This window comes from Apis cerana, linkage group LG2 (genome assembly GCF_029169275.1).
Source record: "Apis cerana isolate GH-2021 linkage group LG2, AcerK_1.0, whole genome shotgun sequence".
Classification (NCBI taxonomy): domain Eukaryota; kingdom Metazoa; phylum Arthropoda; class Insecta; order Hymenoptera; family Apidae; genus Apis; species Apis cerana.
The window spans coordinates 13,915,319-13,941,092 of NC_083853.1; the positions used below are offsets into that span (position 1 = coordinate 13,915,319).

At 44.5% G+C, this 25,774-nt stretch overlaps 3 protein-coding genes across 23 annotated transcripts in view; 2 read left to right on the forward strand and 1 right to left on the reverse strand.

Annotated features, from left to right (window-relative positions):
• Nucleotides 1-25,774, reverse strand: part of LOC108002751 (mitochondrial amidoxime-reducing component 1) — a 61,077-nt gene that overhangs the window by 1,173 nt on the left and 34,130 nt on the right. For 2 of the 11 annotated variants that reach the window (XM_062071524.1, XM_062071518.1), the window contains exons 1-5: nt 6,422-6,612; nt 6,210-6,291; nt 3,323-3,598; nt 1,131-1,432; nt 93-371 (exon numbers count right to left, since the gene is read on the reverse strand). In XM_062071524.1, coding sequence (XP_061927508.1) covers nt 93-371; nt 1,131-1,432; nt 3,323-3,332 — 591 coding nt within the window. In that variant the 5' untranslated portion in view covers nt 3,333-3,598; nt 6,210-6,291; nt 6,422-6,612. Of the gene's footprint in view, nt 1-92; nt 372-1,130; nt 1,433-3,322; nt 3,714-6,209; nt 6,613-25,774 lie in introns of those variants that run through there. The other 9 variants (XM_062071528.1, XM_062071522.1, XM_028669151.2 and 6 more) reach the window with 6 other exon arrangements.
• LOC108002755 (vesicle-associated membrane protein 7) lies at nt 4,152-6,339 on the forward strand. Its single transcript, XM_017064593.3, has 6 exons — nt 4,152-4,402; nt 4,899-5,110; nt 5,205-5,342; nt 5,472-5,633; nt 5,713-5,805; nt 5,884-6,339. Exons 2-6 carry the CDS (start codon nt 4,907-4,909, stop codon nt 5,950-5,952), a joined length of 666 nt encoding a protein of 221 aa, XP_016920082.1. The 5' UTR covers nt 4,152-4,402; nt 4,899-4,906; the 3' UTR covers nt 5,953-6,339.
• On the forward strand, nt 7,200-24,628 carry LOC108002749 (proton channel OtopLc). Of its 11 annotated transcripts, none has more exons than XM_062071452.1 (10): nt 7,200-7,663; nt 8,416-8,703; nt 9,877-10,145; nt 10,478-10,743; nt 16,587-16,814; nt 17,556-17,758; nt 18,344-18,660; nt 19,718-19,883; nt 19,983-20,265; nt 20,356-24,628. In XM_062071452.1, the coding sequence occupies exons 3-10, from the start codon at nt 10,059-10,061 to the stop codon at nt 21,059-21,061; spliced, it is 2,256 nt and encodes a 751-aa protein (XP_061927436.1). In that variant the 5' UTR covers nt 7,200-7,663; nt 8,416-8,703; nt 9,877-10,058; the 3' UTR covers nt 21,062-24,628. The 11 variants fall into 11 exon arrangements, with proteins under 11 accessions (XP_061927436.1, XP_061927438.1, XP_061927435.1 ...); XM_062071454.1 differs by having other exon boundaries at nt 18,347-18,660; XM_062071451.1 differs by having other exon boundaries at nt 9,906-10,145.

Consider the following 25,774-nt stretch of genomic DNA (forward strand, 5'->3'; position numbering starts at 1 on the left):
TATTTATATTTGGATTATAATGTATAGATTTTTTTTCTTAATTTTATCAGTTTGATTAATTGTAATACGGATTCGATTGATAAAATACTTACAGTGTCGTCGGTTGTGAGCAACCATTGTTTATTGCTCTTCCTGATCTCTCTCGTTGGATAATCCAATGGATAATACACCAATCTGAATCCGGTATCTTCCTGGAGAAGAAATCGGGACAACCATCTGGCAGCCTCCTCGCCGCAATCACGGGTGAATACAGGTTGACCCCAGACTGCTACGCGAAATCCTTTCCCTTGGATTCGAGACAAATCGATGGACAAGGATATCATTCCAGGTGCTGAGAGCGTGAGAATAGTTCCGGAAACTTTAGGTATCACCTTCGAATCATGATAAATTTCACTCCATTAATCCCTCGTTTGATTCAAGAACGAGAACGATTTGCAAATTTTCCAAATAGAAATGGCAAAAGTTTCAAGATGAAAGTATGTATTCGACATTGAAAAATCAGGCGTTAGAATCAGAGCAGAAACAAAAGACTGAACAAAGGCGATGTGCGATACTTAAATTAATTACTCGCATCCAATTCCTTCGATGATTAATTTTTCCTTCAATTTTCACGACGATAAAACAGCTCGTTAATCCCGATTATAAAAGTTCCGTGCTTCCTGAATCGATTGTTCGAGCAGGAAAGGAGAGGAAGCTCAAACCAAATTGATGGTGTTCAAGATTGTGTAAACGAGGAGGTTTAACGATTCGTGAAGAATACGTTCGAGATAGAAAATATGGTGCGTGATTATCGCGCATCGATCCATCTTTAATCCATTCACTGGCTTTCGCAACGATTCTCACTCGAGCTTCTTTTCCTTTTTTATGAAAAGATTCTGCTTCTTCGCGAGCGGTGCGCTACTCAGATTATAATCTACAGTAACTCGTTATCCGATATCATTTGCTATATCAGTTGCACGATGGTTAAAATAATTACACCTACATCGTTATCGTTTTCATCGCGTGCCGATAAGAATTATTTATTCTCAAAATCTACTTAATCTTCCTTCTTTTTCTTTTCTCTGCAAATCCTATCCTTTCGAGAGAAACTCGATACCTTTTCCTCCGAAAGGAATTGCCCTTTCTCTTACCTGCACCATTTTTGGATTCTGCCTGCCAGTGACGAAGTGTCCGTTCAAGTCGATGACCATCAACGTGCGATCCCTCAGCCAGCCAGACTTCAGGCCAAGTTTCGTGCACTCCATCGTGTTCATTCGAACCGAGCCGAGCGATTTGATCGGATACACGATCAGGTCGCTCAACTCGCCGACCTTTCGCCATTGCGAGGGTGGCTTCTCCTTTTGCTTTTTGGACCACCACCACCACCAAAGGAAGACGACCACGGTTCCGGCGCCGACAACGGCCGCAGACACGTACGTGAGCCGCGTTCTGTCTGTTCCACGAAACGTTCGCCGATTAATTATCTACGGTCAAGTGACCATGCAAAACGTTCCGTTGTGAAATTGTTGTTGTGGCTCCTGGCCACGATCCAACGTTCAGATAGATCAACGTTGATAAACCTACTACTGCCGGCACAATTTGAATTTAAAGCTAGATATTCGTTGTTTTAATCTGAAATTCTTGCAATATCGAATTAGGGGATTTCTACACTTTTCTTTAATTCTCTTCGTGTTTATAGGATCTTAATTGCGTATTGTTAATATTATATCTTATCAATTTTACGTTTCAGAGAATGTATGGGGAATGCGCAAGCAGAGAACTTATTTACGGAGAAAAACGAATATCCCCCGAGGATATTCTCATTTCTGATGCAGTATCTTTCGCCGCTGCTTAAATCTGTGTCAAACGGAACGTGAAATTTTTTTGCACCTATGTAAAACCCATCCATTAAGTAGGCATCGATAATAACTGCTGTCAGAATTTTTCAAACGATATATGGAACCCGGAATCGAATCGCAAGTCAAGAATTCAAGATGCAATTAATTCACGTGAACGAGGCATCTTTATTTCAATGGAATCTTCCACGTGTATCGCCGTTCTATATTTGCATCTTATACGATTTAAAAAAATTGGCTCCAAGCGATACAAATTGAACAACGATGCGCATGACGCGATTAACGGTATTCGAACGAATAGAATACCGGTATCCTTCTTGGCCAGCTGGAAATAAATAAAATATAGATTGTTCAAATTCCAAGCGACATCCATTCGTGCGTGAGAAAATTGGAACGGAACGTAACGGAATATCACGATTGACCATAAGAGTTAGACGTGTTGCATAATTTGTCCATGATGTTGAAAAAAAAAATCTTACTCTTAGTCTTTTAAAAATGAAGAATGTCACGCTATGCTTTTATTTTTCTTATCGGTCTTGATAATTATTGTAAAAATATTTTTCATCGTCGAGAATAAAATTAGAGGATTGATATTTTGCATCGAATGTTAATTTAAGTATATAATATCAAGTATATATAATTATCGGAATTACTTCTGATTTGTGATAATCATGTGAAATGAAATAAATACATTTATAGTCTCACTTATCTATATTATATCTTATACGCATGTAACGATACACATTTAACGATTAAATCTTCGTTAACTCGATCAATCATCTTTTAAGCAATTGTTATGGCATCTAAATATATATTGTGAATATATTTTATATCGATTTACTGTTTTGAAGTACTTCGCACGAGGCATGAAAATCGTACAGGGAGACAACGGACCCTGAAATCAATACCAAGGGCGTTGCTTCCCAACGCACAACTGGATATAGAAATATATAACGGCGACTTTATTTTTTCGAAGATTGAATGTTATATAATATTAATGCTTTCTGGAAGAAATTACATCATGTAAATTCATAAATATTTGCTATGCACAACGAAGATAAAAACTTATCTATCGTAGATATAAGAATATATACTTAGATAGTCTGCATTAAAAAACAAAACAGAATAATAAATCATAAAAAAAATTTGGATCACAAAATAACACGATGTAAAAAAATTTTTCCCTCAAACTTTATATCATGTATAGCTTTTATCATTCTTTTTGAGAATAGTTCACAATTATAAAAATGGAGAAAGAAAAAAATTTGGGTTTATAAATATACTTATAAATATACTATAATTAAACGTTCATAAATTTTAGCTAACTGAATTTCAATAAATTAAAAAAAAATGTAACAATTTGAATTTATCTAGATATATTTTTGGCATAATGAAATCAATATATCTATGGAAGATTCTAAAAATTAAATTATTAGTATAATAAATTATGACTATATAAAATAATTTATTATGAATAATATATTTACCCATTATCATTGCCAATATTACAGGAGTCACAGAAGGAAGAGTAGAACAGCGACAATAGTTGATAACAATCACGAGAGACCTGAAGATGGTTTAGTCTCTACCAGTCGACGACGAACTGAAAGTACTGAAACCGTGTAGATTTCAGTATGCACGCACTTGTGTCTCTTTCTCGCATCAAAAACACCGTTATGCCGTTATATATCCACGCTTACTCCTTTGCTTCCTCATTGTAGTAAGAACATCGGTGTACTGATCATCACGCGACCACGTGTGAACTGTGCGCAGTTGAGAAAATTAAAACTAACACATTATTATTGACATGCGCTTCTCGGACCAATCACGCACCGTTTTCTGAACATTCTACTCCCATATTTTGGAGCGAAATTCAAACTAGATATAAAAAGGATAAAAAATAATAAAAAATATGAGGAAAATTTTAATCAAATTTATAATGAGATAACTATGTTTTGAAGCAATTTCTTTATATAAATCTTTTTATTGTAATTGTTCATAGAAATAAAAATTTATACAAAAATGCGAATTATGAATTATAAATAAGAGAAAAGTTAAATTTCTAAAAGTATGTCGAATAATGTAAATAATATGTGTATAAAAAATTTCTTTCATTTTTTTAAGCGCTTTTTTAACAATTTAATTAGAAAACATATTTTGAAAAAGATGTTTTTAAAATATACTGTTAAATTTCTAAATTTAAAAACATTTCTAATTTTCTTAAATATTTTTAAGCATAATATTAAATTATTTAAACTGATCTTTATAAACAGATAATATTTAGAAACAGATAAAAAAAAATCGATGACGTTTTTTAAAATACCCGCCATAAGTAACGCGCATGCTAGCTAACCAATACATTTTTAGTAGTAATCAACTGTCATGTGTCACAGATAGACTTTGACGTTGTTGATGCATCATAGAACAGTTCATATGAGTTAATTGTTCGTTCATCAATTGCTGTTGCTCATAAATACTACTTTAAAAGTGAGAACAATAGTTACTTCAAGGCTAATATTGAAAAAGTGCACGATCGTATTTCTGTTCGCGCTATCCAAGTGATCGAGGTAGGTCACGAAAATAAACAATTGTTGATTTTGTCAATTTCAAATGTTGGTCATTGTAAAGTTTTATTTTTTTTTAATGAATCCCAATGGCATCCTTTGAATATATAAACATTGTTTATAAAAAACTTATAAAGAACTTTTACAAAGAAAGAACTTTTTTATAGGTTAGAAATTATGACGTCTTATTTTGGAAGTATAGGATTGATATTTTTTATTGTTTTCTTTTCGAAAATTTCATAATTTTTGATTTTCTGAAAATCTTGATAGTTTTTTTTTTATATATTATACATATTTTGTATGAATCGATATAGCAAAATCTTGTGTAAACTGTAATGTTTTCAGTATTACTCAGCATGATAACAGATAAGAAAATTCTGATACAAATAAATTTTTATCATTTTTTCGTGAAATTTTTGTGGGTAAAAGACTTAATATTCATTAATGTTTAAAAATAAAGAAATTATAAATTAAGATTAATATTTATTTCTTGTTCCAGTATTCATCATGCCAATTTTATATAGCGTGGTGGCTCGAGGAACAACAATATTAGCAAAATATGCTTCGTGTACTGGAAACTTTGATGAAGTAACAGAGAACATTCTGACAAAAATTCCACCTCAAAATGACAAACTTACGTATTCACAAGGACAGTATTTATTTCATTATATCTGTGAAAATAACATTATTTATATGTGTACCACAGATGCTGTAAGTAATCAAAGATATATATATATATACACATATATGCCCATTAAAAAAATATTTATGATATAATTCATCGATTATTGCTTTTATTATATAGGATTTCCAAAGATCCAGAGCATTTTTGTATCTTGCAGAAATGAAAGGAAGATTTTTAGCTGCTTATGGTCAAGATGCGCAAACTGCAGTTCCATATGCAATGAATACAGATTTTGCCAGAACTTTAGCCAGTACAATGGTAAGAAAAATAAATACGTTTAAATTACATTTATATATTTTTAAATTATAATAAAATACATTTTGCCATACACACATACACACACACACATATATATATATATATATATATATATATTTTTTTATTTAGAAACATTACAACGAATCCAATCAAGAAATCGATGTACTAGCTAATGCTCTCGGCGATTTAGATGAATTAAAGGACATAATGAGCAAAAATATTGATAATGTTGCGATGCGGGGAGAACGGTTAGAATTACTTGTAAACAAGACTGAAAATTTAACTGCCAACGTAAGTTATTAAAATTTAAAAGTTATAAAAATTATAGTTTTCGCGAATGCGAATAAATAATTATTTCGCGTATTTTTAGTCGGTTACATTTAGGAAAACAAGTAGGAATTTGGCACGCTCCTTATTTTGGAAAAATGTTAAAATCTACGTTATAGTTGCTGCCATTTTAATTGTGAGTAGTAAATAAAAGTCAACTGAATGTAAAATATTTTTTCGAATGTAAATAATTTTAATTTTATAAATCCCGTAGGTTGTCGTATACGTTATTGTATCGATATCTTGTGGAGGTTTGGCTTGGCCAAAATGCGTTGGAAATTAATTTATTTTTGTAATATTCAGACACGAAAATTGTGTCTTTAAATTGTGATAAGAATTTAATCGAAGCCAATTTGCGAAAAAATACACATACAATGTATATTTTAATTATATTTCTAATTCATACTAAGTTGAAAAGAAACTAAAATATCGTTTAATTCTACGGCTTTTACGAGATAAAAGTTATGTAAAAAAAATAATATTAGAAAATGTATAAATATAAATATGTAATCCTTCTAATATTTTTATTATATATCTTACCAAAAAAGTATAAACACCGTTGATATTTCTCGTATGACAAATGTAATTTTAACATCACTATTCGTATATCTACGAATAAACTCTGTAAAAAAAAATAAAAATAAACAAATGGAAAAAGATATAGATAAAATGATACTAGTATTTATTGCGTTTCCGAAGTTATACTCGATGGTGCAACAAGTGAAGGTCACGCGCTTCACTCGTATTTCTACCTTCATACAAGCTGATTACGTTCAACTTGAGATTAAATCATCGAATGCGAAAATATTTCATTTTTACTCCGAACGAAATTACACGAAAACTTATCGAATATTCAGTCTGTTTCGCACCATTAAACGCATTACGTTTTTTTCACGCGGGAGTCAGGAAACAGCGCACTCGGTTCACTGTTTTTCCACTGTCGAGTTCTAGCGCATGCTCCAATACATATTTATTTCTCCAATGTGACTAGTGTGAACAAGCCCCTGCGCATATTCGATTCGATCTCTCGACCTTTAAAATTTCCATTAAAAATCGTTTTAAACCTTTTCGAATTACAAACTAACAAATAAAAAACGCGCATCTCAAAAAATTGCGCCCTCTTAAAAATATATCGCTTTATCAACGAGACGATAAAATCTTTACCCGCGATCATATCGATGCCCTATTTAAACGTGAATATCGAAAGCAACCCACGAAGAAATCCAGCAGTATAGATAAAATTCGTCAACGTCGCGTTAAATTCGACCCATCGTCGAGCGAATCCCTCGGAATAGATACGGTACTGGGAGCGTAGCTGGAAGGATGTCGGCGGCGTGGGACGGGTGGCGGCGTCGCAGGCGCTGTGATCGCGACGCCCGGGCCATCGCAGCAGCCCGGCAGCTCTGGCAGCAGGATGTCGATGGCTCGCGTGGCGCGCCCTTCGGGGGGTGCCAAAGAGTGTCGTCTCGGTTGCTGGTCTCGGCGCAACGATTGATCGTACGCTTCGCCCCTGAACCCGCGCTTCGAAAACACTTTCGATCGCAAGGTCGCATCAACAAGTTCCAACCGTTTTGTTGTTTTCCCTAGGCCGGTCACTCTCCTCCCTTCGAATACAGATCACAAATACAGATATTGAAGTTAGAAGGGGAACAACGATTGCCACGGTTCCAGCACGCGCGACGAAAAGCGGACGCGTGGTGAATCGCGTGTCACGCCGGTTTTCTTCCATTTCCCTTTCGATCGCTATTTGGTTTGGTGACAGTGGTGTGGGTGGTTCGTGCGGTTCGAAATAGTTCTCGCGGCCGGCCATGGAACCGCGGAGGTTCCGGATAGCGGAGGCTAGCTGACGGGTCCGTTGACGCCGATCGGATGTCCGCGCGGGAGGGTAGGAGGAGGCAGTGCAAGCCGGTGGATGAAAGTGAAAACGAAACGGACCGCGACACGGGGGGATGAACGAACGTGGAGAACGTCCGATCGTGTCAGACACAGAGCCCGTAAGTGGATTTTCTCTCGTGTGTACACACACTCTCTTTCTTTCTATCTCTCTCTCTCTCTCTTCTGTTTTTATTTCAACGAGAGACGTGATGCGATTCTTCTCTTTTCCAAATAAACGAGTTACGAAACACGGGGATAATAAGGGAAATATAAACAGGATGGGGATTCGAAAAGTTGTTGGAATAATCGAATCGGTTAAATACGCCAGAATAGTTGCGTTTTCGCGTTAGATAGATTCGATCGGCACGCACGACCTAATTAAATTTATTTCCCGTTGCTATCGTTTGGAGAGCAGCAGTTTTCCGTGTTCGGTAGCGCGGAAAGGCAGGCTGAAAGTGGCGAATCGGTTGCGTGCATCCCCCGTTTTCGTGGCACGCGTTAGATAAAGCAACGAAACGACGGGCTATCGACGCAAAAAGCGAATGAACTGCCGTCGAGCATGAACGCGGATGGAAATACCTGCCTTTCCCGGCACGCGATACAAGTGACGGAAAATCGTTGCCGCGGATCACGTACGATTTATCTCGCCCGATCTTTTCCCAAATTTTTCCACCCCGACGCAACTCGTTCATCGTTCCGCGCTCCAACTAAGAGAACGAAAGAGTGATCTCGGAAAAAACGGATTTTCCCGCGCGATTCGCAAGAAGAGAGAGAAATTAAGGAAGAGGGAAAGAAAGAGAGAAAGAGAAAGATAAAAACGATCGGCAGCACGAATTTCCTAGCTATTTTCCGAGCTCCCCCAATATTGCAGAAAGCTACTGCGTGCAGCATCGTCTTACCCCACCGTTATCTTCTCCCATGGCACGTAGCAATGCCGTGACGCGTATGGGGAGCCGTTTGATGGAGAAATATTGGACGCCACGCGCTGTGGCCATAAAACGTTCCAAGATACGAGAGGGTCCTACGAGGCATGGCGTTCCAAGCCCGATCCTGAACAGGAAGAATGTTCATTGACGTTCAGGCACACGAGATCCCGGCGAAGTGGCGTCTCACTGGCCCGCGACTCGATCGCGCACGGAAATACAAATGTTCCCTCAAGGTACGAGAACCCGCTCAACCCTGTCTTTCGATCCTCCCCCTTTCGCATTTCACTTGCAAACTACTTCCCTTTTCGCGGCAGACTTCAATCCGCTTCCACAGATATCGTCAACGAATCGAAAACTCCCACTCTTATTACCGCCCCGCGAACGCGTGTGCTAATAAACGAGCATATTCCCGTTGCACAACGAGTACACGTGGCTAATCGCAACAGAGAGTACTCTCCAGAGTTCCTCTGGCCAATATCTCCAGTCACTACGACGTCAATCCAAAACCGCTCTCCCTTTACGTCCCTCTCGAAGTGAAGCTTTAGAAATATATGTACGCACGAGTCGCCCTATTTTTTCGAGGCTGGTCTCTCGATCGAGTGGAACTTAATTAGAGGGGGCGAAGAGGGAAGGGGAGGAAGAAAGGTGGCTGGCGAGAAGGAGATTTTTCCACTGGCCGTTCGAACGACGACGTTACCGCGAGACCGACTTCTAGTTTTAATTAAAGTCAGCCAGTCGGAGTCGCGGCTAAGGCAATTAAGTCGAAGACAAACGGAGGAGGCCCCCATTGAATTTCCTAGCTTTCGTAATTAGTTTCGACGTAACTGAATCCAGTTATCGGGGCGGCCGGTAATCACGCCTATCCCACCACCACCGACGCCCTCCTCTGTATCGACGGTGCGACGATCGAGATCTCGAAGCCCACCCTTCCACGAGAATCGATCGAGAGGGAGTTCGGATTCGATTCGAAGGAGCACGCGAAAATTCCAAGTGTCTCTCTCTCTCTCTGCTCGAACAACAGGGGACGATTCTCTTTTGATTCGCGAGCAACGTTTCGTTGTCCCCGAATCGCGCGGGCGAAAGTAGCACGGGATGACGGGGTGAAATTTTAATTCGCGCGGACGTTTGATATTCAGAGATCCCGGCTCTGTATTCACGGACTCACGTACGACCACTCACGCCGGCCCTTCTTCTCTCTGCATTTTTTGTTTCGCGCCAACGACGAACAAACTCTCGTTCTCTCGCGTGCTCGCCCCGCGCCAAGCAACCGACCGACCGACCGACCGACGCGAGAGCGACGAGAGGGAGAATAGAGGAGAGCGAGAGAGGGATAGAGAAAAAGCGCGGGAAGGGCGAAAGATGATGGAACGAGACGACGATCCGTCATTCAAGGACGATTCTTTCAGGCTGCAAACTCGGTGGATTGTGTGTGCAGGGCCACCCTCTTTAGAATTCCCCGTCCGTGGAGCAAGAAGCTCGTAAAAGACAAAGGGGGTTGGTGGTAGCACAGGGGTGGAGAGAAGGCGCCGAGGCTAGGGGAGGAACGGAGGAAGGGAGGCAGGAAGAGGCGAGAAAGGAAATAAGAAAGATGGGAGAGAGCTCACCGGATCTCAGCCTCCGGCTCCGGCGGGGCAGCTCCGACTCCAGGGATTCCTTCTACATGGATTTTGCTCAGGTACATCGATACGTATCCTCGCTCGATAGATAATCCTAGGAGGAGGATATTTGGGAGGGAGGAGGAAAAATTTACATCGATAATGCGCCCGCTCTTTTTTTCCATCCGCTGATTCCCCACTCCTCGCGATCCTCCTCGATCGGGGAAACTCTTTAGCTTGGACGATCGAGGAAAGGCGGAGACGAAACTTTATGCGCCCGACTCTCGCCGCTATGTCGTTGTGCACAAAAGGGGCTACCTTTCATAGTTACGTCTCGATCGAGAGAGGAAGAGGGGAGGGGAAGGGGAAGGAGGAGGGACGAAAATAACGATACAACGATTGACACGGACAGGGCATCGACTCGGACATCGAGGAGGTGGCCCGTCCAGGGGACAACTCGGACCCGATGATGGAGAACCATTTGGGAGAGGAGAATGGGAACGAGCTGCCGCCTATAGAGGACATTACCACGATCCCGGAGGAAGCCTCGGAGGAGTTGCGCGAGGAGGAGGAAGCCGCGGCGATGGAGGCCGCGTTGCGAACACCCGAGGGCCCAATAATTAACACGGAAGCGGAGAAACCACCCCCGCCCCAACTCTCCACGCTCGCCCCCCAAGAGTGAGTATGAAACATTTTTCTCTCTCTCTCTCTCTCTTTCCCCCTCCCTCTCCACCCGCGATATATAATTTCACCCGTGGATGAAACCTTCAACTTCCGTTTTAATTGCGATTCCGTGTTTTTTCTTTTTCTCTCTCTCTCTCTCTTTCTCTCTCCTTTTTTCGATCCTTTCGAAGCGAAATCCCTCTTTTCACTCGTTAGGCGCGATCCCGACTTGTCCACAAAACTCTCCCCCCCTCAGTGCTCGAGGGTGTCGTTCGCGGTTGCGAATTGGAGGGTGTTCGGTTTCGTAACCCAAAAAATAAAAAAAAAAAAGGTAAAGAAGAGCGAGCGGTTCTGGTAAATATTAGTACACGGCTCGTAAGCAGGTGTTTCCTCGACTGAAAGTAACATTTTCGAGGGGGCAGGGGTATAAAGGTCATTTTAAGGTCACTTTTTTCCTCCTAATTGAACATCGATATTCGCTTTATTCGACGCGTTTAAGTTAACGTTGCGTGATACGCGTACACTCGGTAAGAGAGAGAGAGAGAGAGAGAGAGAGAAGTTTGAAACGAAACATTGTTAAATTTATTTCTTTTTTCTTCTTTTTCTTTCTTTTCGTTGCACAAACGACGTTGGTACTTGTGCGAAACGAAAAGAACGTACGTACTTGTTGTGCCTTGCGCAGCATTCAGACGAAAGAGGAACATCGTTAAAACGCGCTGTGAAAACATCTTCACTCGAAAGATCCGTGAGGAATGACCGAGCGACGATTAACGTCGATCTCTGCTCTTAAATGTCTTCCATTCTCCTGGGGCTTTCCGCCGTATTCTCTGTCATTAACGTGATTCCGCGTCTCGCACGGAGCGGTTCCTACGGATTTCATAAGAATCTAGAAAGGAGAAAGGGAGAAAAAAATGGTCGGTGGAGTAAACGATTCGTGGGTGGAGGGACGAAAGAACGGAGGAAGAAAATATTTCTCATCGCTGCTCGGATCTCCGGATGATAATTATTATAATTGCGGAGAGAACTCGTAAGAAAACGACGATTCTCTCGAAGGAATCGAAGAGACGATCAAATTCGATTCGTCGAATCGACGATTTTTTATCATTCGCTGGCCAAGTCGGATTCGAATCCGTGCGAAGAAACTTTCGAAAATTTTACGCTCGGCCCATTATTTCTCGCTTTGCAGTAACGTTCGCAACGTAACGCGACGGTAGCGAATTACCGTTCCCCCTAAACGGCCACGTTTCTCCTCGTCCCTTGGTCGGAACGAGCACCACCGTTCCACGGAACATTAGTCACTGTCCACGATTAACGCGCGCATCCCTCGTGCATCGAATGGGGAAGCGGGCGACGGGCGGCTGTTGTACATACATGCGTCCACCGATTGAACTTGATCGTGAAAAATCGCGTCGCGAGCGTCTCCATTTTGCCCCATCAATTTCTACTCGAGGCGGGCGGCCGGCCGGAAGCGCAATTACGAACTACACGTTCCCAACGCGAGAGAACGAGTTGGCGATGATCGGCCGCTGTGCTGGGACGACTGTGCTGCCGTGGCGTGCTCGGTCGTTCGGCGGCCAAGTCGTTCGACGAGCGGTGGTCGACTTCGAAACGAAACCGAGCGAGCTTTTGATCGCAGCGAAACACTGACCCCAATCCGCGAAATTGCCGCTTCTCCGCTCGCCGGATTTAATTCCGTCGGAGTCGCGCAAGAAGACCCCAGACCTCAAAGGCGTACCTCGACGCCGCGAACCGAGGGTTAAACGATCGCAAATTATATACATCGATTTCCGCTTCCCACGATTTCGCGTCGATCAATCATTTACACTCGTTTCGATTAATTACCGGCTCGGGCGGCAATTCACGCATCGATCCGCGTGATCCGGCCGGGTGGCCGACCTCCATCTCGCGCCGAACTCGATTACTTCCGCCGGATATCGAACGTGAATTCGTGAACGCACGAGCGGCGCCCGAGTTAATATTGACCTGTCACTTCGTTATGACCAACGGACGACCTTCGTTTCCATCCGCGTGTTCCTCTCTCTCTCTCTCCCTCCTTTCCCGTTTCACCGGAACCCCCGGTGAACCGTCCTCTCCTTCGAGCCGAACGAGAGCAGGAAGACTGGCCTATTCCGTCGATTTACATGCAGATTTGATCAGGGTACACGCGCACTCAACGCGCCCGAGTCCTTTGAAGCGCGGAGGGAGGGGGAGGAGAAGGAGGAAGAGAAGGAGGAGGAGCCTCTCTTTCCCCTTTCCGTTTCTTTCCGCGAGGATTATTATTGGCGGAAGTTGGGAGGAGTCCGAGGAGCCTCTTGACACGGTCAATCGAAATTGTCACGAAGGGGGGAAAGAGAATCCGAGATTTTTCCTCCATTTCTTTCCCTTCCCTTCCCTTCCCGAAACTTTGTCGTGCGTGCACTAGCGTTATATAAAATCGTGCGCTCCTTCCGTGGCGAGGGTTACGCCACTGCGAGTCTGATTCGAGTAACGAGCTCGCTATCAAACGTATCCAGAGACGATGGACACGAGTGGGATGGGGAGAGAAAAAGAGGGAGACGACGAGAAGAGAGAGAGTCGTGGTTGACTCGCGCGACCAAGTTGAGGGCTTCAGTTTGTGATGCGGGGTCCGAGAGTGGCGTGACACGAGCCGGAGGGCCGTGACTGTGCGTGATCCGGTGCCGAGCCACGAGTTCACCAGCCAACATTCCGAGGAAACCGCCACCCAAGGTCGCGAATATGCTCATCAAGGAGACCTCCCTCAGGTACCACGATACCACCACCCCCTCGAGGCTACGAATCGATCCGTTTCCTCTCTCTCTCTCTCTCTCTCTCTCTGCGTTTCTCGCTTCAGACGACTCGTCCGGAATCCTGAAATCGCGCACGCACACCGACGCGCGACTTCGTCTACGATTTCCGATGGCACGTCCTCGTGCGTTTCGCGTGCTTTTCTGGGGGGAGGGGGTGGATTTCGATCGATCGTCGAGACCGCGCCGAAATGTTTTCCACTTGGAACTTGTTGTGCGGCTTGGGATGGTTGAAATGCGACGATGGACAAAATAGGGAAACTCGTCGAGAGAAAAGGAAACGAATAATTCCTTCCTGGCGTATCGAATCAGTTCGTTTTCTCCCTTTTTTTTTTTCTTTTTTGTTTTCTCAGTTCAGGGACGCGAGAAATATAATCTGGCGTTGATCGAGGGAACGAGCGTTTCATTTTTGCTCGAGAAAACTCGTGGCGAAAAAACGGGGGAAGGGGGATGAGAAACGGTTCGGCCAGCATTTACGTGGCGGAAGTTTGGCGGGGAAACGATTGAAAGGAAGCGTCGGCGGCACGAGTCGGAGCGCGTGAAGGGAACGAACGAGCGAACGGATGGGCCAACTAACGAAGGAAGACGCGGAGTAGATTCCTGAGGGATATCCCAAAGGGGTGGCGGAGCGACGACGGCCACCGAAACAAGGGTGAGCCAGTCCCCGAGTCCTTGAGCCACGGATACACTCGTGCCACAATGAGGGAAAGGTACTCAGCCACTGAATCAACCCCTCGTGCCCTCTTGCTCCCCTCTCGCCCGCCAGCACCCTCTCGCGCTTCTTCAACACTACGTGATTATTTCAAAAAGCTCGAAGCCAAGAGAGACGAGCCATCGTCCGTCTCCCTTCCTTCTTCTCTTTCCCCTCTCTTCCACGATGCGCGGGAGCCCTCCAAAACGAAAGGGACGAAATCCGCTCTCGCTACCTACTGTCGGCCTCGTAGGGGTAGGTCGCTTTGCGTGCAACCTCGTTTACCTTCTTAAACGCGCGGAACAACCGGTATATTTAAACGAAACCCTTCCACGCGAATTTATCCTTCCATCGCGCGTTCGATGCGATCGGATACGTCTGCGAACAAATCGAAATCGATCCGAATCGGGGAAATCGGGTATAATCGGAAATGCAATTTGAATACGAGAATAGAGAATTTGACCCGTTCCACGACCGTTCGTACAGATAATCGAATTACCCCAATTCTATCGATCATCGGCCGCCAAGCCGAATCTTTGTGCAACGCGAATACGTATCATTTCCCCAAACGAAATATTCCGATCTCGATTGCGCCTCCTCCTTCCGCGCCTCCTTTCCTGGCGTCTCGAGAAATTCTTTCTGGCGAGGCTCGGCGGTAAATCAAGCTCGCTGGTTTAAATTGAAATTTCGCCCCGCGATACGGGAGGACGGAGCAAATATCGTTGCGACGATGCCGCGACGGAGAAAATAATTTACGTTCCACGCCTCGGTTCGACCACGCCGCGGATAAGTCGGCGCGAATTCCATGGTAACCGAAGGGAGAGAGAGGAAGGAGGAAGGAAGGAGGAGGAGGGGGAAGGGAGCTCGTCGGGAGCTCGGCCGAATCTCGAGGCACGTGTGTGAGAAACGGGCTCGGCCGTGTTACGGGTGGAGGGGATTATTCATTAGATAAACGGCCACTGTTCGAAAGTCGTCGTCGCGTTAATCGCCGCGTCCACACACGCTCTATGGATCTCTCTCTCTCTCTCTCTCTTCCTGCAGCCAGTGTCAATGCGACACCGTGTGTCAAACGTTACCGCACCGGGTTGACCTTAAATTAGACGCGCGAGAGCCATTTGCGAGTTCCCCTTTCGATTCCTCGAAACTTTTAACCGTCAACCGTGTCCGGTTGCGAACGAACGAAATTTCTTTAATCGGTGGTTGACCGAACCCTCCCATATTTCAAGCCAAACTCTTTATCCTTAGACTCGAACCAAGTCCAGGAAGAACGGACTTCTTTAAATATACGGCATAGCGTTTAATTCTTCTTCTGGCTTCCCTCTCCTCCCGCCCCATTTTTTCTCCTCTTTTTTCTTCATTTTAACGAATCGTGAAAGAAAAATGAAAAATCTCGAGCCGGGAGGGGTGTGCGATCGAGCGAACGCGAAAAGTCACGCCCCCTTTAATTACTGGAGCTCGCGGCGCGAAAAAGGAGGAAAAGCGGTGGAAAGGAGAGAAGGGAAAAGGAAAAAAATAAAAATAAAATAAAGCTAGAGAAACTGGAGTGGCGCAACGCGAAGTCGGATCCTCGATTTCATTAAGAGCGGGGCGAAAACGGGTCGGAAAATATTTTTCCCCGGCAACGCGCTTAATTACTCGTTCCCCGTGTCCGCGGGGGTCTTTGAGCCTCGAGTAACGATACTCTCTCTCCCTCGTCTCCCGTGTCGCGTGGTCTCACAATGTAGCCTCGAGTGAGAAATTGTCGCGCAAAACTGGCGGCGTGACACGTTTCCCCCCTCCCTGAAAACTTTTCTTGCCCATTTGTCGGCGCGGTTCAACGAGTTCCGATTGGCGGCGGCGAGTAACGACGAGCCAGTTTCGCAGCGCGGCGAAGTTCGGGGCCAGCGCGCGCGCGCGCGCGCCTTTCAGACGACGACCTGCTGCTGCTGCTGCTGCTGCCGCTCGGGAAACTCGCTTAAACGAATTACAATCCGCTCGAAAGCGATAAGCTCTAAGAGGCGGACGTTCGTCTCTCGGGATAAATTGCTCTCGACTCGGGCAAATTCGGTTGGGGCAAATGAAAATCGTAGGTAGAAAATGGACGGATGTGTCGGTAGGTAAACTGAAAACGAGAGAGGAATGACGAATCGTTCGAGAGACGAATTTAAGACTCCTGTTGTCGGAGTTGACTCGCGATCGAGAAGTTCGAGCACCCTCGAGGGATGGAATGACGGGGAAATTAGAAAAATCGTTTTATCGACGATGGCGGGCTAACCAGAGCTTGTAATTATCCTCGTAATTGAGCCGCCCAATACCCAATACCGATCGATCGATCGATCGGGCAAGGACAGGATAGGAATAATGAGGAAACATGGTCTGTTCAGCTGGCCAGGATTGCCGGTTGCGCTGCCGTCACCGGCTTCACCGTCCGCGGTAATCGTTTCACCGGAAACGCTGTCTAGACACAGCAGCAGCTCACCCTCCCGCGCTCACCGGCCACCCCAGTTCGCCTTGGCTCTACCATGCTCCTCGCAACCGATCTCGGCGGTCTGCTATCCGGCGCCTACCTTCCTCGACGTCTCCGAGGACCGCAAGTGGAAGAAGCTCGGATGGTGAGTATTCTCTCTCTCTCTCTCTCTCTCCATCGAGTCGAGTCGAGTCGGATCGGATGAAGCCGCGAGGAGAAGCTACGAGGATCGTCGATGACGCGACGTGGTTGGACGGAAAAGTTGAACGCGCGCGCGAGAGAGATCGAATCGGGTCATGATATTCACGGTTGAATGCGAGCACCATTAGCGCGCGTGCACCACGATCGGCTGAAAGATTTCATCTTGACCGATTATTATTCCCATTCGAAGCGAATTAACGCGAAGGGGGAGAATATATGCAGGCCGCCACGGAAATTTCACGTGATCCTCCGGGTTATCCTGACCAATGTCTGTACCGCAATTACCGGTACTTTATGAATCAAACGCACACGCACATGCACGGTCGAGCACACGATTACCCGTAATTGAGCCAATTCTTACGGGGGTGGATGTATTTGCGGCCAATGGTATCTCCACTGACGCTTCGTTCCGGGGGCCTCGACGTTCCTTTTTTTTTCATTCCGATTTCAAACGCTGCGCTGTTTCGAAAAAAAGAGGAGGGAAGAAGGGAGAATGAACGTCGCGGAAGACGTACGCGAAAACAGGTAGGAATGGACAGGAAATATCAGTCTTCGATTTCCCACGGTGGAGAGGGACGAGAAGGTGAAAAATGGCCGTGAAAAATGGCGGCCACCGCTCTTTCTCTCTCTGTCCATCTCTCTCGTTCAACAGTTGACACAACGATTGTTTCCGTTTGTTGCACAGCGACGCCCTTGCGTCGACTTTTAGCGCTCTCTACGGGAAGCTGTTGGTCGTAATGGGAATCGCCTTTCCCATGGCCGAAGTAATATCCACCTACATACCGCCGTCGTTCTACGAAGGGTTCTACCTTTACCTCTACTTCGGCAGCATGATCTTCCTCGTCTACATGTACGCCACGTTGCTCCGCGATGGCAAACCGAAGTCAAGTAAGTCGCGACCAATTTTTATTATCTTCATTTTTATTTTCTTTGCACGATAGACACGATTTCCCGAAATTTCCTCCACGCTTGCTTGCTCTGTGTGAAATATAATTTTCTTTTTTGTAATTCTTAGTGTCATTTAAAGACGGCGAAACGGTTTTATTGTTTTAGAAACTGAAGGTATTTAAAAGAAATTACGAACGGAAAGATTATTCTATAATTTCGACGAAACGAATATTTTAATCCGGTGTTGACAAGCAAATGAATAATTTTGAAAGAGTAAAAGTTTAATCTTACTGTCCGTATCGATAGACCGTCGATCGATAACCCGTAAATGAAATATAGGTCACGCTAATCCAACCGTCTATCATATTCCAATCTACGAGAATCCTCGTTCCAGCTCTATTCTATTCTTCTCTGCTCAAACTTTTCCACCTATCGTTGAAAAAGAAAAAAAGAAAAAAAGAAAAGAAGAGAAAAACGCTCGCGAACGAGAATAGAACGTTTGGAAGCATCGCGTTCCAAGGACGGGAAGCTCGGCGAATTAAAATCCCATTAATCTTAACCGATTATCATAAATTTGCATACGAGAAGAGAAACGAAAGGACGTGTGCGACCTGGACTCGTCGCGCTCGTCGAGCGGCGCCGGTGGCGACAGCGACGCCGCGGACACCACGTGCCCCCACGTGACTACCGTCAGACCGGCCCAACACTACGGCAGCTTTTATCTGAGGATGGGCGCCGTTGCGTTCGGGATCGGTTCCATGATCTACTCGGGCCTCGAGTTCGGCCAGTACTTCGAGCTCGAGCAGAACACCAAGTGCCACAACATCATGCTCGCCCTCACGCCGGCCACCAGGATGGCGTTCATCTTCATACAGATGTATTTTATATTTCTCAACAACGAGGTTCGTTCCAATGATCCGTTATAACGCCCGTAACGAGGAAATGGCAGAGGAGGAATATCCACCGCGTGTTTGTTTCTTTCGTTCGTCGTACGATTACGATTCGTTCATCGACGGTGGAAAAAAAAGTCTCGCGGTCAATTCGAAAGGGAACTCTTTTTCTTTTTTATCATATTTGTCGTACGTACATTGACATAGAAGAAAATTCTATCGATGCAATATAAAGACTTTGTTATTTCTCGTATAATATCAGACTGATCGCGATTTGTAACGATAGTTTAATTTATAAATTGTAATTTTCTAGTCGAGATACAGTTAAGAACAAGCTAGATACACCATAGATACGTTAATATTTTTTAAGGATTTTTAAGGATCGTGAATATTTCCGGACTTCTTTCCACCGTAGATGCGGTAAAAATTTCGGAAAATAGGGATCGTGACGCGATAATACTCGTGTTCTGCCACGCTCTCGAACGGGCGAACGATACAGATTCAATTTCTCGAGAAGGGAATCGCGACGATTCGATTCGTCGTTTTTCGCGGGGGGGAAAAAGAAATGAGGGACGATTAAGCGAAAGCCGCGAGAAGTCGAGATCGGTCTGTAGGTGAAGGGGCTAAAAATAGCGTAGCGGCATCGATGATGCGGAGATCTGAAACGTGGCACGTAATGAAAGAGAGCGTCGATGCAAAACGAGAGAGGCAGAAAGGCTAGAAAGGTTAATGAAACGGAAGGGTGAACAACCCTGAAACTAATACTGGAACACGAGTCGTCCGACGACGGACCTACCCTTGCCAGCTTTGCTCTTTGCCCCGCGACAGATGAATATCTCTAGCTCCACTCGACCGCTTTTGATTAAAACTTTCCTCTCGTCGAGAGGATCCTCGATCGAGAATTTCCATCGTTACCTACCTGCCCGTTTGACATCCTCCTCGACCTCTCGATTCGTATTATTATTAATACCTCTCGAGAGGACGATCGATCGTCGCGATTCCTTTGGCCCCGTTTCTCCCTTTTCGATTCGTCTCAATTTCGCTCTCTCCTTTCGTCTCTCGTCAACAGCAAATGAAAGTTTATCGTCATCGGGTGGTGGCGCGCTTTGGACTGATGCACATGATCGGGACGAATCTGTCGGTCTGGTTGAGCGTCCTTGTACAGGAAACGAAACACGAGATTTTGACGTTCTACAACCCGGAGAACAACTCGTTAAGGATCTCCCACAGATTAGGTAAGAGAGATTATCGAGTATATTATTAAAGAGAAGAAAAGAAAAGAAACGAAAAAGGAGTGCAAAGTCTCGAAATTGAAATTGTTATCATCATCGAAGGCGCGAAGAGCAATCTCGCGGTGCACAACCACTACCACCACGGGGAACAACACCTGAGGCTTCCAAGGGGGCTTAAAGGGCCCCATCACATGTTCGAGTGTCGAAGAACGAACATAATGGGATCGTTAGTCCAGGACGCCAGCCCGTTCCTCTTCCCTTGCACGATCGAGTACAGCTTGATCTGCGCCGCGATCCTCTACGTGATGTGGAAGAACATATCCAAGGCTGCCTTCTCCCAGCCCAAGACTCCGCCCGGGTCCCGCCATCACGCGCACGCTTACAGGTTCGTCGAATTATTTATTCACAAGAGAAAAAGGAGAAAAGAAACTTTTCTTCCAAGCATCTTAACTTCGCTTCCCCCCTCCTTTTTCAGGAAATCGCCCCACCATTACAGCGTGGACTGCGCCCGCGCCCACAAGGGCCTGTTCGTCGGCATCTTGATCCTGGTGCTGACGATCATCTCCCTGATCCTGTTCTTCGTCCTGATATCGCGTCCAGAATTGGTCAGCTTCGCCGTGACCGAGGTGAACGTGTGCGAATTGACCCTGTACGGGATGTCGACGATGGCAACGCTGATAGGGATGTTCCAGATGAGGAAGCTGCGCTACGACGGGAACAGGAACTTGGAATTGGACAACATTCTGTTGGTCGCTGCCCAGACGGGGATGTTCATCTACTCGACGTTCACGATAATCGGCGCCCAATTCACCCTTGCCAAGCACACGGTGCTGGTGCTGGTGACGGCCCTCGCGAGCGTCGTGCAGACAACCTTCCAGACCATCTTCATTCTGGACGCGTCGAGGCGATCCGTGGCAACCGCGAAGCAGATCAGAAGGAAGCCGGGAAGGGAGATCGTCACGTTCCTCCTTGTCACGAATCTGGCCATGTGGGCCATCAACACCCTGGAGAAGTCGAGGGCCGAGTCGCATCCGGTCCAGCTGCACTTCTACGGGCTCTGGGCGTGGACGATCATCACCCACGTCTCGATGCCGTTGGCGATATTCTACAGGTTCCACAGCACCGTCTGCTTGTGCGAGGTCTGGAAAAGAGCGTACAAGGTGAAACCTACCTACATGTGACGTAAGGGGTCCCGTGAGGTCGTGTGCAAGACAGCGGCTCCTCAACGACCGAAAACCCTGCCGGCCAGGCTGGACGCCATCGCGGAAAACGATCCGATTTACTTTATGTAACAGAGAGAGAGAGAGAGGGAGATGCGAGATTCTCTTCTTTCGCCTCTCTTCTTCGTTGCTCGAGGCTCTCAGAGCTCCTCAAACTGCGAATATATATATATATATCGAGTATATCGTTCACCAGGCGTTGTTCTATAGATATCGATTTGTGCGACGAGCGATGCACGAGCGATGGACGAGCCTCGAGTTTGAGAAGGAATGGCAGTTTGTTTATTATTATTATTTCTTTTTGGATCGTCGAGAAGTTGCGTTTATTTATATTATCGTTTAGATAATAATTGTATAAGGTTTTATATCGAATCGTCCTCGCGTCTATGAAGAGAAGAAAAGATCCCAATGCGCGATGTACATACACACACACACACACACACAAACACGCACACGCATACACACCACACCGTTTTTTCGCCGCAACGAGGTGGAAACTCTTCGAAGAAATCTTTTAAGAGGAACAAATAAGAAGTTAGAGTAGGGGAGAGGAAGGTGGCACGATTAACGACGCACAATTTTTACCGGGATTTAGATAACGTAGACGATTAGCCGAGTAGTTCGAATCGTCGAAGCAACGGTTGTTCCTTCGATATTCTCGGGAACAATAAAAATTTTTGTTCGATACGTAAGCGTTAAGACGATTTTCTATATCTGATCGAAAATAGCGAGTGAGAGGGAGAAAGAGAAAGAGAAAGAGAGAAAGAGAGAAAGAGAGAAACAGAGAGCGAGAGAGAGTGAAAAAGTATGCGTGTACAAAGAAAGAGTGTGAAGAGAAAGGGATGTCTTTCCTTTTCTCTCTTTCTTTCTTTCTTCCTTTCTTTCTTTCTTTCGTTGATCGTAAAAGTTTGTAAGACTGAAATCCTTAAGCAACCTTAACGACGATGGTTAACCTTAAGGATGATGATGATGATGATGATGATGATGATAGAAGAACGATTCCGTTTCTGATGCGCAAGTCGACCGAAGAATCCGTGTTAATTTAACAAAGAGAGAGAGAGAGAGAGAGAAAGAGAGAGAGAGAGAGAGAGAAAGAAACCCCTGATCGATCTGTCCTTCGATTAGTTTACTCGGATATACTCTCACGGACTCATCCGTCTTCCACGTAGTACAAAGTTGTACAACTTAACGAGTAAAAAAGAAATAATAATAATAATAATAATAATAATAATAATAATAGTAATAATAATAATAATAATAATGGTAATAATAATGTCTCTCGTTGTCCAAAAGTAAATAATTTCAGAAAAGAGAGATTGAAAAGAAAAGAAAAGGAAAAAAAAAAGAGGAATCGAGAGAAACGGATTGAACCAGAATAGCGTAAAGTCCAATACTTATTCGTCGGCTCGAATAAATTTTTATATCGTTATTACGTAGACGTTCTCTCGACGTCGTTAAAATCTCTCAATTGAATACTTGGCGAGGATAAAAAGTGGATTGGAAGAAATAATTCTCGCGAAAATCCAATACGATAACCGTGTTGCAAACGTGCAACGTCTGTTTCTCGCGATTTCACGTGGCAACGTCTCGCTCGATCGATCGATCGTTCGCGTTTCGAGGAAAAGGAAGCCTCCACTGCACGGTCGAGCGTGCAACCGCCTAACGGCTACCCTATACTCCACAAATCCACTCGAGTTTACATAGAAATTACAAGAAGGTTTTCGAAGGTTTCGCGCTCGCCAGACGTTGCACGTTGGTCACGAATCTGAATTCGAAATATCGATCGTAGTCGACGATGAGAAAAAGAGGAGGGGGAGATTTTAAAGGATAGAACCGAGTCGACGCTTCGTGCGTTGTTTCCAATCTTTCCTTTTTCTTAAAAGGAAAAAAAAAAAAGAACCAAAGATGAATAGATTTAGGTTCGTCGGAACAAACGGGAATGGAAATAACGCAATAGCGTCGTCCTGTAGAGATTCCAAATATAATCGAGGAGATGATAAACTGATTAAAAGAGTAAAGAAAAAAAGAAACGAAAATCTAGAAAGATAAACGTTCGAAGAAGAAGGAACAGAGTACAATGGCGATATCATATCATTAAGCCTTAATCCGTCGAGCGTGCTGTCCAAACTCGGAATACGATTAAAGAGGAAGAACGAGAGAAGAAGAGAAAGAGTAAAGAGAAAAAAAGGATACGAAGGGAGATCAAAGAGATCGGGCGATCGACACCGTAATATTCTCTCGAGAGTGTGTAACAAGCCGAGCGCGTTCGATCAATCGAATCCGTTCGGCAAACTGTCGTTTAAGCATGTGGAAGACATCGAACGAGGATCTAAACGATCCGTGGAGAGCGTGAAATCGAATCGAATCGCATCTAATCGATCGGCGCGGTGTGCGATACTATTGTTCTGCGAGTGTACGGGTATGCGAATGTACGTACGATTGTTTTTCTCTGCGTGTTGCGTGCGGCGAATACGTGTCCTCTTGGGAACAACTCGGCCAAGAATGGTCGAGAGAGAGAAAGAGAGAGAGAGAGAGAGAGAGAGAAAGAGAGAGAGAGAGAGAGAGAGAGAGAGAGAGAAAGGAAAAAGGGAAACGGAAGAGCGTCGATGGCGCAAAAGGTTCGGTAGCGACATTTTTTTGTTTCTAGTTAAACGCGTGTTTCTCGCGATAGGCGCTTTTTATTTTTCTTCGTCGACGTAACGATCACGTTCGCGACGATATTATCAATGGAAATTCAAAGTTTGCATAGTTGAACCGGTTGATTCTTTTGTAAATTCTACTGTGTGAGGCGGAGGTTGTACATAGGCGGGGTCAAGGAGGAAAGGGAAACCGTAAGAAGGATAAGTGTGAAGGGAAAAAAGGGAAAAAAGAAAAAAAAAAAAAAAAGAAAATGGATCCTCTCGATGTTTAGAGCTAGTTGTGTCGACATGTTTCTTCCTATATTATATATAATATATACACATATATATACAAATATAAATATATTTATTATTGCGTTGTTCTATTATAATATTTATTGTATTATCAGATATAGGATTTACGCGCGACACGTTACGTTTATTGATCGGGGCTCGTGTCGAGATTCATCATTCCACCGCGTTTTTCTTCCTCTTCTAACACTATAACTTCTCTTTTCTCACTTCTTCTTCTTCTTGCCATTAATCGAACGATTGAAAAGTAGCTGTTTTCCATTTCCCGCTCGCAACCCTCGTTTTAACATCGCGATCAAACGGCGATCTCGGCACGAGTTTTAACCGAAATCGAGGCGAAACACGAAACGAAAAAAAAAAAAAGAAAAAAAAAGAAAAAAAAAGAAGAAAAAAAGAAACAAAACGAAGATAAGTCACGATGTGCGCAATTCGAGCAAGGGTGAACGGGGTAAACGACGAATATACCCTTCTATGTCACGTCTCTAAACTGTACTTTTTCTATGTCCGCATACTCTAGTTCCTACGCAATGTTTGTACTCTTATACCCTTTGTACTATTTGTACCTTACGAATTGCAATACACTCGTCCGCAATAATAACCTGGTTTCGTTCTTTGCAAACCGAGCATTTGTCGTAGCGGGGCCGAAAAAAAAAAAACAAAAAAAAAAGTATTCGTCCTCGTTTCCCAAACATCACCCACTCCGAATAATGAAACCTATCTCCTACGTGCATCTGTAAGAAAAGCAATAAGAAAAATTACTCGGAATATGCAATATCCATATTGCACATCCTTCCTTTCGATAGAAGCTTCCTTTCCCGATAGAAAGACAGTTTCCGTCTCTAGAAGTTTGTCAACAGAGTACACACAGATAGAGTCACGAGGCCGAACGTCGACCTAAATACCTTCGATTCTCTTCTCTCGACTCGGGAGTCGAGATAATCTCGACTCGAGATCGGGCCGAACCGAGTCAAAGGAGGAGATAACCGCGATGCAACTTTCTCTCGCGACAAAATGCGTCTTAGATCGATCTCTCTCGGCCGAGATTTCAGTTTAAAGAAAAAAGAAAATTATCTTTCGCGTGATTCCTCGACGACGATTCGATCTCGTCGAATTTTTGAAAGTACAGAGAGTAGGGCTTTTTTCGAAAAGAAATATTTCTTTACGACGCGAAACCAAATAATATCGTCTTCTTCTGTTTCGCAAAACTTGAGAAAAAGATCTTCCTGCGTTAATTCGTGCGAAAATAAGCGTGACATCGTCGAACAGGTTGCGTCATACGTCATACGAGAAACACTTTAATTGATTCCTCGCTAATAAATGCGTCCATCGTGTTCACATATATTAAAATCGGCAAGGTCGATCCATTAGCGAATACGCGTGCATCGATGCATCCTTCGTGCGCGCTGGATGCAACTGGTTTCCGTATTACGTGTGCGGTCTCTTAATCGGGAAGTCGCCTTAATTCTCCGTAAGGTGAGTAGCTTCGTTTCTGCCGTCGCCATCGTTTCGTCTTCTCGTGCCAAAATTTTGTTTCGGGCAAGATCCTCTCGGGAAGAAACCCTCCAATTTTCCCCCTCCTTCCCTCCCCCCGACTGAAACGAACGGTTTCGTCGATATCAGCGCCGCGAATCACGTGCATACTCGCATCGAAGTCTCGTAACGCGAAGTATTACACGGCCTTGCCGCGTAATCGGGAACGCGTTATGTCACTCTGCTCTACCTTCTCAATACGCGTAAGCGGGAA